At 37.5% G+C, this 13389-nt stretch overlaps 1 protein-coding gene across 2 annotated transcripts in view; it reads right to left on the bottom strand.

Moving 5' to 3' along the window:
* Window positions 1-554: 554 nt before the first annotated feature.
* Window positions 555-13389, bottom strand: part of ZNF804B (zinc finger protein 804B) — a 224971-nt gene continuing 212136 nt past the window's right edge. For both annotated transcript variants that reach the window (XM_071428956.1, XM_071428958.1), the window contains exons 3-4: window positions 10746-10876; window positions 555-8200 (exon numbers count right to left, since the gene is read on the bottom strand). In XM_071428956.1, the coding sequence (XP_071285057.1) occupies window positions 4528-8200; window positions 10746-10876 (3804 nt within the window). In that variant the 3' untranslated portion in view covers window positions 555-4527. The remainder of the gene's footprint in view (window positions 8201-10745; window positions 10877-13389) is intronic.

Genomic DNA, 13389 nt, shown 5'->3' with positions numbered 1-13389 from the left:
AGACTTTATAGAATGCCCAAGTCATGACATGTCACTGCAAGGTAGATTAGTTTGGTCCCAGGGACTGGCCAAGGTATTTCCAGCTATGCAGATAGGCTGGACAGAATATAACCTCTGTCACATCTCACCTCAAAAGATAGAGTTTCATCTACTACAGACATGCAGACACTTGGTTTTTACCTTCCTTCAGTCTTTGTGCTCACCTGGAGATGGGACACATATGAAACTATACACTGAGGGGTATAAGTAGCCTTGCAAATAGTACAGCAGTTCTGGGAGCCCTGAAGCTGAGTACCTGCACAACCAAAAGCCTTGTGTCAGAAAACAAGTTAAATGAAAGTTAGATGGAAAAGGATGCAACAAACAAACTGGAAAAATTCAGGGTAATAGGGAAAACATGGGATAAAGTGATACTTATTATAACTGTTTGAAGATTTAAAGAATGATTGAAGAGTGAATAAATGACACATTTGTATGCTATATAATTATTTGGGGAACCTGACAGATGAGTTGTATGTCTAATTATAAATAAACTGATCAGTGCATAAAAATAGTCAGGAGGATACTTATGTATTAAAAGTCCTTGGAAAAAACACATAGATAGAATAATTTTTGTAAGGAATATTTATTTTCAGTTCCATTTAAACAACCCACTTTTGTAACACATACTAAAATCTTTAGGAAACATTCTATGAAATTTCAGGATTATAACCACAGTAATGAATTAAACGTATTTCAGTTCTGGAAATTAAAATACAGAATATGTTTGCATCATTCTGCATTTTATTAGGTTGCTGCCTTTTGGTATGCTTTACATTAAAAATACATGACTGACACTCTTTATACCAGTAAGCCTTTTTATTGAAAAAAAATATTATTGCATTAAACTACATTCCCAGGGATTCCTTGAATAAGCTAAAACAAAAGTCTCATTGCATGTACAATAGTGCAATTCACTTAGCTACTGTATAATATAAAACACTTTATACAGAGAATACAAAACAAAATTACTAGTTTACATATTATACTAGCCAGAGTATTATCCAGTTTTAAATATAAACTTGACACTTTTAAAATCAATCTGATCAAATGGCATTTTTATGCAAAGCTGCACAACAAATATACATGTTGAATGCATTCCAGAAATGCATCAGATTAAAAAAAAATCCCAAAACAACAACAAAAAAGTTTATCATGGTGTGACTTAGGAAACTTTTTTAATTGGAATTTTAAGGTGTGGGTGACCTCTTTCTTTAGATTATGTATCAAGAATATACAATCAAGCTAAAATAGATTATTAACTTGGTGTGTATATATCACTGCCATAAGGATACTATAACTCTTTTAAAAATATCTTTAAATAGAATCAAAATTGTAGCATGGCTCCATACATCAGGCTCAATAATGCTTTTAATAATTATAATTAGACATATTTAAAGTACATTACTGATGAAAAAAATATGGCAGCAATTAGAAAAAAAGATATAATTTCAGCTGTGCCAATAGCTTTATTATGTTTCTCCAAGAAAATCCCTTCTGTGCACTAAGAACCATATTGGACATTGCCTGTGTTTGGTAATCAGTGATTACTGATTTTCTGTTGTGCTCTTTCTGTTCCTAATCTCTCTTTTTTTCCCCATTAATACATCTCAAAATTCTAATTCCCATTGTTCCAAGAATTAAAATTAATCTTCACTGTCAATTTGTTTGCCCTACCATGTTGGTATGTACAATGATGCATGGGAATCCTATGATTTCATTTATTCTAGAGTCCCATTGTATGGTGCATACATTAAGGGAAACAAATACTTCTATTTTCTATAAATGATCTATGTAGTAGGATATGGTCAAGTTTGATTTGGTCAGGTTTCTTGCCACAGAAATTTTTATAGTATTAACATTTTTTGGTAGAAGTGGGAACACAAAATATGTGTACACACATTAAAGAGGAGATTAGCCCAACATTCCTTCAGTTCCATATTTTTCTTTTGGTGTTATCTACCTAGGGTACAAATGAACTCTTATGAACACAATGAGAACAGCTGGGTTTACTTCAACAGAGATGAAACTGGACCCACAGATTTAAAAGCTTGTGGGGCTGGAAACCTTTTATGCTGGAATTATCCCTGGACTGCAGGTGATGGCCACACAGCTCAGTCAGCCCCTCCTGGGCACAGCTTGACCTGCTACTTTAGATGTCCAATTCAGAATGTCTCTACAGAGTTATGACTAATGTGTCCAAGTGGTCCACTCAGTGAGTGACCTCCATCCAAGCAAGTCATAATTTTCAGAGGTGTTAAGTCAGAGTAAGTGAAATATGTTTGATTCTCAGAAAATAAAGTATTGGAAGTACAGAAAATATATGTAAATTCAGGTCTTATTTTGGGAAAATTTTCAGCCAAAATTGAAAGAAAGAATTGTTAAATTCTGAAAACATTTAGTTCTACATTCTTCCCAAATAAAATTTTTTACTTCCTTAATTCTGAAGCAATAATTTCAATTAAAGAATTACTCTGCAATTTAAATGAGAAAAATAAATATAATTTGTATTGCTACTTACATACAGATAAGTAACACCAAATGGCATGAATCCATTTTGTTAATGAGACTAAAAAATAATTTGGGAATCAAACCACAATATGCTTGAGGGTGCTGGTGCTACAAACCTTTTTTGACACCAAAATATTTTGCTTCTGCATAGTCTCAATAATTTTTTTTCTGTTTTTTTTTCAATAGCTAAACCATCAAATATTTAAAGCTACTTGGAAATAGAAAACTAGCAGTCAAAACTTGTAAAGTAACTCAAAAAGCTTGGCATATTACCAGTTTATGCTGAAGAAGCTCCAGAAAGAGAGAAATTAAATAATTCAATTTTTTTTTTGTAATGGATCAATGCATTTTGATTAAAACTAAGAAAATTGGTTCTGTTGTATTTTAAAGACACAACTTATTTGCAATTAGAGTTTTCAGCTTCCTCAGGTAGCTGAATATAATGGATTAAAATTCTCCCAAAAGTTTTTCAATGTGTTTTATATTGATTCTGAAAGATTCCTATTTGTGCACTTATTGCAAATGAATTGAAATTATTTCAAATGTTTTTAATCCAAACAAACAGGTACTGTGTGTTGGATGCTTCATGGTCCAATTTTATTGGGGAAGCATGCTTGCAGTGTAACCATAATTATGAACTAATTTCATGCTAAATATCCTGTGTTCAGTTGGAAACATTATAAAAAATGTCAAAATATGGCATTCAAAGAGATGCTGTAGCCTTCATCTATTTCCAGATACACAGTTATTACAAACAATTTCAGCCACACATTACTCTTGAAGGTTGGATACATGCATTCAAACCCTGTTGATTTGTAATTTCAATTTACTTGTTGAGAGTTTGGGAAGCCATGCGAGAATCTTGACATATTTGTTTAGATTCAAAAAACTTTTATATGCTGAGTACTTGAACAACTTTTTCTCCGAGTCTTAACCTGTAGAGCCAGTTTTTGATCAGAATTTTACTTCTGCATCTTTATGAATATATGCATGATTTTATGGGACCAGCCAATTGTTTCTGTTGTTTGTGAAAGGGATGAAAAATATTGACACATTCTTTGGAAAAGACTCTTCCGCACATCAGAGCTCTGTTTGGTGGGAACCTTTGGCCAAGTACCTCTGAGGTTCAAAGCCAGCACTGGCTGCTTGGCAATTCTGGGCTGGTGTGGCTCACCCTGACATGCCCTGTGACACAGTCATGCCCAGGCAGTGCCAAAAATTTGGCTTCTCAGTGAGCCTTCTTGGATGCTTGGCTCAGAGAGAAGAGGCAGCCTGCTTCTGCCAGCACAGAGCTCCCTCTGCTAAGGGGATGCTTTGTTATGTACCCATCACCTGACTGCAGCTCCTTCACACTGTCCAAGCAACGTATGCAGGGATGAAATCACTAAAGTATCTTCAAGATTATCCTCACCTTCTCGTGCTCACTCATCACCCCTCCCTCTGAGCCTCCCCAGTTTACTTTGGGAGACAGGAGACAGCCCCAGGGTCTGCTGGTCCCAGATACCTTATTTTTAACTCAGTCCAAAATACCTTAACCAAACCAGACACTTTTTCATATACAAACTCAGAAAATCAAATCTTTGAGGTGTGTCAAGATTACTCAGCCTCAAATTGTGCTACTTTAGATCCCTCATCAGTGTTGATATTGATCCCATTTTGTCTGGGTGCTGTGGTCCCTTTCCTACTGACTTCCCTTTCCTATAGACTTCACTTCAAGCTATTCTTTAAAACATTCTGTGGAATGACACTGGCCACACATCCTTCTTGTGATAGTATCACAAAAGGCTTTGAAGCAGCTTTTCCTCAGTGATACAAGAATAAAATCAACATTCATATGCTGTCAGCCAGATTGTGGACTTTAAAATCTTTGCTGTTGTGCTCTCAGCAAAACAGTAGATTTCCCCTCAGAGGTGATTGAATGCTGAATGCTTTATTTTATTTTAATTTGGGGTTGGAGCCATTATGAAATTATTTGGGCTAGTTTAAGTAGCTAGAAACACTGAAAACTTCTTTTGCTGTAGGTAAATGTTGGGTCTGGATAGAACAAGAATAGTGATGGGGCTCTTGTCCTTGGAATAAGGGATGAACTAAGTGATTTGGGTGTATAGCAGAAGGTGTGGCTGTGTTCAGGTGTGGTGTAAATAAGGCTGGGATATATGCAGCATGAGGCAGTGCGGGGAAGGTCAGCGGGGAAGGGTGGAGGGGAGTGGCAGACACCAAGTGCAGTGGGTGCCCTGTCAGCAAAGCAGGGTGGGTGGGAATAAGGGCTGGTGCTAAAGGGGAAAGTGATATGGGGGCAAAATGTGCCTGAGAGAGGGGGTGGAGGGGTGCCAGGGAGAGATGGCTGCCGTGGGGGTGCACAGATGCCGAGACAGCAAAGCGCTGCAGCAGCGTGTGGTGGATGGTGGTGACAGTAGCCTGCTGCTGGACAGGGAGGGCAGGAACTGCTGGTGTTGGAGAGAAGGCAGCTGGTCCTGGGGCAGGCAAAACTTTCAGATGTTTTGCCAGAAGTTGTTTCTGCATGTGCTGCCGGGCTTGCAGCTGCAGCAACCTGTATTTGTCTACTTCTTCTGGTGTAAATGTGACAGGCTGCTGTGTTAAAGGAGGGGAGACGGATTTACTGTACACTTCTAGGTCATTTAGTGTATCACCATACTTCTGCATAGCATTGTCACAAAAAGAGTCTGAACTGCCTTCTGCCCGGTTCAAGTCCATGTTTACATCATGTAGTTCTTCTTTGGTCTCTGTTGAATTAGCAACAGAATATCTATTAGAGGGAAAAGCACCAGGGAAATCATTTGGTACTGGATCACAGCTTTGTATAAAGGGCTGCACTTCACTAAAGAAGAGACTGGTTTGTTCCTTTATTGCTGTGTTCCTTTTTATGCTTGGGCTCTGATAGCCTGTTTCAATTTGAATTATGTCTTTAAGAACACAATGATCATAATCAGTTCCAGGTGAAAGAGTAACACTTGTTATCTCTGATGCTTCAGTGTTGTTTTTCTTCACACTGTTTTCCAGCGAACTGATTTCATTATGTCTTATGTCATTTTTACCTTTGCTTAGCACTTTCTCTGGCAAAGGTAACATTGCAATGTCATCTACTGATGATGAAAACTGAAGAGCAAAGTGACTTTGTGAGTGATCCTTTAATTCTATCCCACTACTGATTGAAAATCTCTCTGGATCATGCGTTTGTTCCTGGGTTTTCTTAGATTGCACTCTTTCTAAAAGTAACTTGGCTGTCATTGACTTTCTTTTTCCACATATGTCTTTTGCCAGGTTTTTGGAAGAGCAGGTGGCAAAGTTTTTAGATTGACTATTCACTTTCAGAGAGCTGGAATGTGCAGTTTCAGCTTTTCCTGGTTCGGTGTTAGAACCTCTCTCAGAATCCTCTTTTGTTTTGTTGTCACAGTTGTCAGTCTCTTTTGAGACAGATCCTGAACTGCTGCATCTTGATATTCTGCTGCTAGATGATCTTTCACTGCTTCTTGAATCACTAGTGGAACCACTTTTTGATTTGTGGCAGCTCCTACTCCTACTAAGCACTTTGCCAAAATGCTGATGTCTACATCTGCTGTGTTTAGACCTGTCTCTGATTTGTAAAAGTTTATGTCTTGAACATCTCCGATATTTAATTGTGCCACTCTGAATACAGTTTCTAGCTCTGTGACTTCTACTAGGACAAAGATAATCCTCGTCTGTATCATCTGAAGTGAAAATACACTTGTGCTTTCTGTGTTTGTGCCTTTTATCTGTCTTGTTTTTTCTTTTACAACAACAAAGCAAATTATTTCTTCTGTGATTATTTGATGTGGGACTCATGTAGCTACTCGTACTGCTAACTGAAGAGTCAGAATAGCTGGAATGTCTGCCAGACGAGGACTTTTGAGGAGATGGGAATCTCCAGCATCTTGTATAGCTTCCACATCCTTCAGTATCTGAATACTTGCTGTTTGAACTGGATTTACAACTAAAGAAACTTCCACTAGAGTCTTTTCCACTGTCACTTATGTCACTGCTGCAGCTGACCACATCTTGAAGGGATCTGGAGTCATTTTGGTTCTCATATTTTTCTTCAGAATCAATTAAATGACATTTTTCAGAGTTAGAGTTTTTAATCCTAGACATAAAAGCAGAAAAGGAAATGCTTTCATTTCTAATGTTCTGAGTTTTTCTTTCACAGCCATGGAAATGATGCTTCAAAGGTCTCCTCAGTGATGTTGTATAAAGACTTTTTTCTGTCACATAATTTTTTTGTGAGACATCAAGGTAAGCAGGCACTTTGGGTATATTTTCATTCAAATAATCTGCAATGCATTTTTGACCTCTTTCATTCATTTCTTTCCCTATGTCTGACTCAGCTTTTTGCTTGGCCTTTCTTGGATTTAGGGAACCTTTCATCTTCTTTGGTTTCAACAACTGATTATCTTGTTCATTTGACATTTGCTTGTGTTTTATTAAACCTGAGGGTTCATATTCATCTGCAGTCTTATTTTTAGAGAGCTCTTTACAGCTTGCTTTGTTTGTTTCATGCTGTTTACCCTCCCTGTGATTTAAAGAGAGTCTGAAGTCAAAATACAATGGATTACAGCCATATGAAATACAGGGCTCAGTTTTTGTAAACAAAAGTAATTCTGTGGGCCACTGCAGAGCAGTGGTGCCATCTTTGCTCACCACATGAAGGAAGGGCAATGCCTGGGGCTTAACTTCTTTAACCAAGGTCTCCTTTTCAAGTGTTTCCATATTTCCATCTGTGATTTCTGTAATCTCCAAAGATCTTTCTCTTTTTATCACTCCAGGACTGTCATTAATGTTGCTTGAACAGGTCAGCTCAGGTTCTGGCTGTCGAGGGAGCCCAGATAACTGGGCATGCAGGTGAGCATTACTGTGCTTGTAGGTGTTCAGCTGTGTACAAAAATTGCTAGCTTGGCATGAAGATGAGATGGGAGTTTCTAAGAATTGCTCAGATTCATTCAGTTTGCTCTCTTGCTCTGTTTCTCTCAGTGAAGCAGAAAAATTCAAATTTGGAAGAGGTATTTTGACTTTAGAAAATGATGGATTAGCTCTGAATTTTTCTTCTGATTCCCTATCACTATTTTTATCATTTTCCTTTAGCATTTTAGGTTTTACACCTACATGACTTGATGCACTGTTATCCAAATCCATTTGGTCTTGTGCAATAGGTGACTCTTTATCCAAACTTGCTTTCAGTTGTTCCTCCAAAAGTGTGAGAGAATGACAGCCCTCAATGGTTTGCTTTCTTTTATGGCTGGGGGACTCACTATAATCATTTCCTTCTTCACAGTTCTCACTGAAGACTGATGCTGAGGACTCAAGCTTCAAAGGGACCTTTTTAGAGAATGAAAAAGACACTCCTGCCCTTTGAGAGGTATTGCTGCTGCATGGGAACTTTTGTGAGACGTGGTTTCCAAGTGCATGGTGTCTTTCAGTTGCAGGGTGGTGCCTGCTAATTATAAGTTGCTGTTTCTCTAGCATGCTTTTGGAGAAGCCTTGTCCTTCACTTGTAGTGGTTCTTTGAGAACTTGCTGCAAACTTGCTGCCCTTGTACAGGAAAATGCCATCTGGTGATTGCTGCTTTTCCAGGACTAATCGGGGGGCTTTAAGCAATGGTCCACTCCCAGTGATGCTTTAGGGTAAAAAATAAAGGAAAAAAGAAAGCTGCATTGAGTAACCAAGTTATGACAGAGCTTGCATTTTACAGTGTCTGTCTGGTGAAGGAGGGTGCACTCAATTTTTTACAAGGTAAAGCTAAATTTCAACAAATGTGCAGTTTATCATCAGTTTGGAATTTTGTATGGGTAAGACAGTCTCTACATATAGACAATTAAATGTTTCAATGTCAGCACATGAATTTTCTTTTTCAGTTACGCCCATGTACAAGCAGAACAAATATTGGTTTTACTCCAAATTTATATTTAGGTTAACCTAATCTGTGGTAAGTCTTGCTTTTCTGAAAGGCCTCTGCAGAGGAAATTGTGCTATGTTCAAAAAGAGATGCTTCCACTTGGAGCATCTGCAAAATCAAACTCTAGAAGAGAAAGAAAAATATTCTGCTTGCTATGGGAAAAATGTGTTTCACTTTTTAAAGAGTAGATTCTTATTTTATTCCACAATAAATGACTATGCAAAATATTCAGAGAAATTAATACTAAAACTGTCAGCAAACATTGGGGGTGAAGAAAATCACAGCTTCCCTGGTCTCTCAAATCAACCATGATTTGAATTACTTTGTTACATTTACTGTGTCTTACTTCCATTAATTACATTATTCCTATCTTCAAAATATCTCAGATTTTAAATATTATTTTGTTTTCTTGTAATTAAAGAAAAAAGTTACCTATTCTAGGGCCTTAGCAAAAAAGGCAAACCACTGATTTCTTGAAACAGATAATTAACTGATACTGAAATGACTGTAGCTATTTTCCATTAAAGATGTGATATATATCTGGCCACCATAAACTGTTTTTCTAAGACATATTTTAAACACACGTTTCATTAGACTAATTATCTACATTTGTTATCAGTGTGGTACCACAGTACACTAAGAAAAAAAAAATAGAACCAGATTAAATTAAAAGTTTGATAAAAAAATATAAACCATTTAAATTAAATGTAAATAAATTAAAACTGTTAGATCTGCATATAGGCTATCTATTATTGGCAGTCATGCTTTATAAATGCTATAAAAATACATTGATCTTCAACAAAGGGAAAGACATAAAGACTCCCTGGAGTAGGGTCAACCCATAATGTGAGAATATGTGTGCGTTTCAGAGAATATATTTGCCTTTGCCAGAAATTCAGCATCAGGAGATACAAATTGACCCCTATTTGTACATGAAGAACAATTTTCTCTTGGAGAAGGCATAAAGAAACATAAAGAAATCCTTTTCAAAGTCTTCTTGGAATAGCAAAATAAATTTTTTCTGTGCCCAAGATTAACAATAATTTTGTTGTCAAATTGAATTAGCTCGTTTTAAGGAACTGTGTTGGAACCTGAGACAGTACTCAGGGACGGTAACAATTGTATGTGCGTGGACTTCTGCTCACAAAGGCTGACATTCTGTCTTTCCTGAGCAATTGGGAGTGCTGCCCCTCTGCCAAAATCCTGGCATTCAGCCTCCCCTGAGCCTATTAGTGATCACAGGGAGGAATAGCAAGCTCTTCCCTTTCACACTCTATGCAAAATATTATGGACTCCTGGCTCTTTCTAAAAGCAAACCTGCTCTTTCCCTCCCAGATTCGTTTTGGCTTTCCTGTTATCACTGGTATTATTGCTCTATCTGAGGGTACATCTTCAAGTATGTGGGCATAAAGGAAGCTTCCCACAGGCAGTTGCATTTGTTTCAGCAGATTTGTATGAAAATGGAGTTGTAAGCATAAAAGGGATATATTAGCACTAAACTGTTATATTTCAGCAGATTGCTCAAAAGCAATTACATAGGCCACAATGAGTTTGTAATAAACTCTGAATGCTTTTATTTCCAGGGTACAGTAGTCTTCAGATGAATGTAAAACAATGTCAGTTTATTTATCTGATTAACTCATTGTGGTCATAGATTAATATAAACAATTGGTCTGATGGCAATCTATTCTACTGAAGCATTTAGTGTCATTAAACAAAGGAGATTTCTCAAATTTAAAGGTTTACTACTATGATCTTTGTCCTCTATCTTGATATTAATCAATAGAGCTAACAGTATTAGACCAACTTAATTCAGTTAATTACTTGTTTTTCATTCAAATTATCCTACAGAGAAACTGGAGAATAATCCCAGTACCTTAAAAGCAGTAAAAATTTTTCACAAAGGGTTTATCCTCTCCCATTAACTTACAATCAAATGTTAAGACAGTCGTACTAATCTCTTCAGATCAGTTTGGATAAGGTAAAATGGTGATATTATAAAAGCATCTTCAAAGCACTCCATTTAGAAGGCATGAGAATATCTACATAAGAGAACACGACAAACTTTCAAACAGCATGTAATTAAGGCAGAGGTTTTCAATGTATGGTTTGCAGAACAGGATCATTTGGAGTTGAAGACAGCTGAAAACAGGTTACAGTACACACAATCTCTGTATATTACTTGTGTAGGAGTAAAATTATTATAATTTCTTCTGGAAGGGAGGAAAGAGGGCATTAAAACCCCATATGATTTTTAAAAACTTGCCATTCTGACTGCTTCCGTAACTCTGCAAGCTGGTGGAGTCGCTTGAGTGCTTTTTCCTGTTTCTTCTCATCTTTCCATGACTTTGAAGCCACATTTCGAGCAAATTCCCTTTGTTTTAAATCTTTCAATCTCTGCATGAAAAGAATATAAACAGAAGGGATTAGAGATGTACACACCAAGATACAGTTCCTCTTACTCAATTTATTCCCTTTTCATGAAGTTGGTATGTAAATGGAGAATAAAAGTATACCTAAAATACTATAATAGTGAGAAGAGGTTGAAATGCTATTTTTGCTTAACAAAACAGCATAATTTGCTCTCTGCTATTTATCTGATAATGCCTATGTATGAATGACAGCTTTTTTGGTTTTTGGTGAATACAAAAATGTTCTGTTGTGTACAAATACAGACACAAAACTAGAATCCATTTAATGAGGTCAACATGTTCCTATTTAATTCATCCTGTTGAAATGTAATCTGCAGGCATATTCTGGAATAACTCTGAGCTCCAATGTGTAAAATATTTTATAGTTCTCTACTTGGACATACATACACAGATGTGTGGGGGCTTATATGTTGGTTTTGTACCTTTTTAAGGCTGTATTGTGTTCTCCAAGGAGAGAACCACTGTCTGAAATATTTGATCAAGAAAATCTTTTATAGTTATTTTCACAATTTTTTTAATCACCTCACACATCTATAATCCAGATAATTGCTGTTGGAGAGAGAAAAATTCTTTGCCTTTATTAGAGTTTTTATTGCCTGATTTTGCACTACTGATAACATAAGGAAAACAAAAGGAGAAGACATAAACTAGAAAGTGTCAACAGCATCCTCTGCAGAAACAGATTCTCTGAGCTCACTGTGCTCTCTAGTAGCCAGCAAGTCACGTCTAACCTTACAACTCCCCAGTTCAGATCCATGCTTCCATGATGCATGGCACAAATACCTTCCCCACTTCTCCAGTGTTTGGGGAAAAAATGTTTTTAAGTGAGGAGGGAGCTCTGGTGTATTCAGCCAGATGCCCAAACTGGAAGCTTTGAGGACCAGGGCTGAAACTAAACTGCTGCATTTGTTTGCTCCTGGGTCCACAGGTGGCTACACTCATCTGTGTAATTTAGAGCTACTGTATCAACACCACACAATGATAAATTTTCCATGGAGCTGTTTTTGCAAAGTACATTTGAAGAAAGGTTTTGATATCTCAGTCATTTTTAAACTGCTGCTCATCTTTCAGCATCTATGCCTACTTGACTGTCCACCAGCACCTAAAGATCAACATCCAAATCACTGCCATCATCTCATGCTGTTGTTTCACTGCAGCAGGCCCAGAAGGTCAATATGCATCTGAAGGCTGAGCAAGCATGGTAAAAGCAAATACTGCTTTCTGCAGCTCAGGTATGGGGAGCAGTCTAGCCACAGCACAGAGCTGTACACTGGCCAACATGCACCTGCTTCTGAGAAAACAGGGCTGAAGGCAAAGAGTCCTCAGCTTGTAGAGGTCAAGAAAATTATAAATGCATGAGAGAACTGCTTTCTGGAGAGAAGTCTAGCTTTTGCTAATAGATTATGACAAAGCAAATGGATGAAAACCACCATCTAAAGAGACGACAGGTTCTTTTTTGTCCAGCTAAAAGGAAAAAATCCAGTTAGTGGCAAAGACGTAATATGACAGAGAGGCATGGAAAAACATTTGGTGGAAACAGGCCATACAAGGTCTGTAATTTCTTTCTGTGAAGAGTGCTGGAAAGCTGTAGTGAACATCTCTCACCACTGTCACATCAGCTGTTCTTCAAGTATGGGATTTTTTAAAAAGTCAGATAACATCTGTGAGAGAAAATAAATGCTGGGAGACTAAGAGCAGAAGTTTTTTGTTTGCTCTCAGCCTTTTGGACCCCGAGACAAATGCCTTTGAGCACTGATCTGGAGACAGGGAGAGCTGGGCTGTGCACAAATCATCTGCTCAGGAAGCTTAAGATGGGTTTCTGTCTCTTAGCCATCCTGATGGTTTTGCACAGACACTCTCTGTTGGATGGGGATGAGAAAGCCAGGAAGTTGCTCGAGCAACTGGTGCACCACCAACCAGCAAGAATCATCATGCTGCCTAGTGCCTGATGAAAGCTTAATCATTTCATCAGAACTATCTACAGTCTGTCAAATCTGTTTGTTTCTCTGTAAAGTTTATATCAGCCCCAACATCCAGTACTTCATTGAACTAGACTCTAAAACAGGACAGCTGCAAAGTCCTCTTTAAAGCTCTTAGACTTCACCTTCTTGGAAATAAATGCTCCCTATATGTTTAGCTTTTACCTGTCCCTTTACGTGCCCTCTCTCACTGTTCATTTGTCCCCTGCCAGGCCAGTCACATAGCACTCCATTCCCTCAACCTCACTGTCTGCAATTTAAAGTCAAATGGATGAATATGTGGGACAATGTTACTTTTGGTTCAAGAAAAAAGCTTTTCAAATAATACATTAAAGTCAAAGCTGAAAAATGAAATCAAAGAAACTTCCCCAAAAAAATCCAAATGTTCTGTCACCTAGGTAATATTTACATGAGTGTAGAGATATTTAAGCTGTAAAGATCCTATTCTCCACAGAAAAACATAGGTAGTCTTGAGCCTTATTAACATGTCCAATGTGAA

Source organism: Agelaius tricolor, unplaced genomic scaffold (genome assembly GCF_023055355.1).
Source record: "Agelaius tricolor isolate 1412-34295 unplaced genomic scaffold, bAgeTri1.0.p SCAF_6, whole genome shotgun sequence".
Lineage (NCBI taxonomy): Eukaryota > Metazoa > Chordata > Aves > Passeriformes > Icteridae > Agelaius > Agelaius tricolor.
This window is presented reverse-complemented; position numbering and strand designations above follow the sequence as displayed.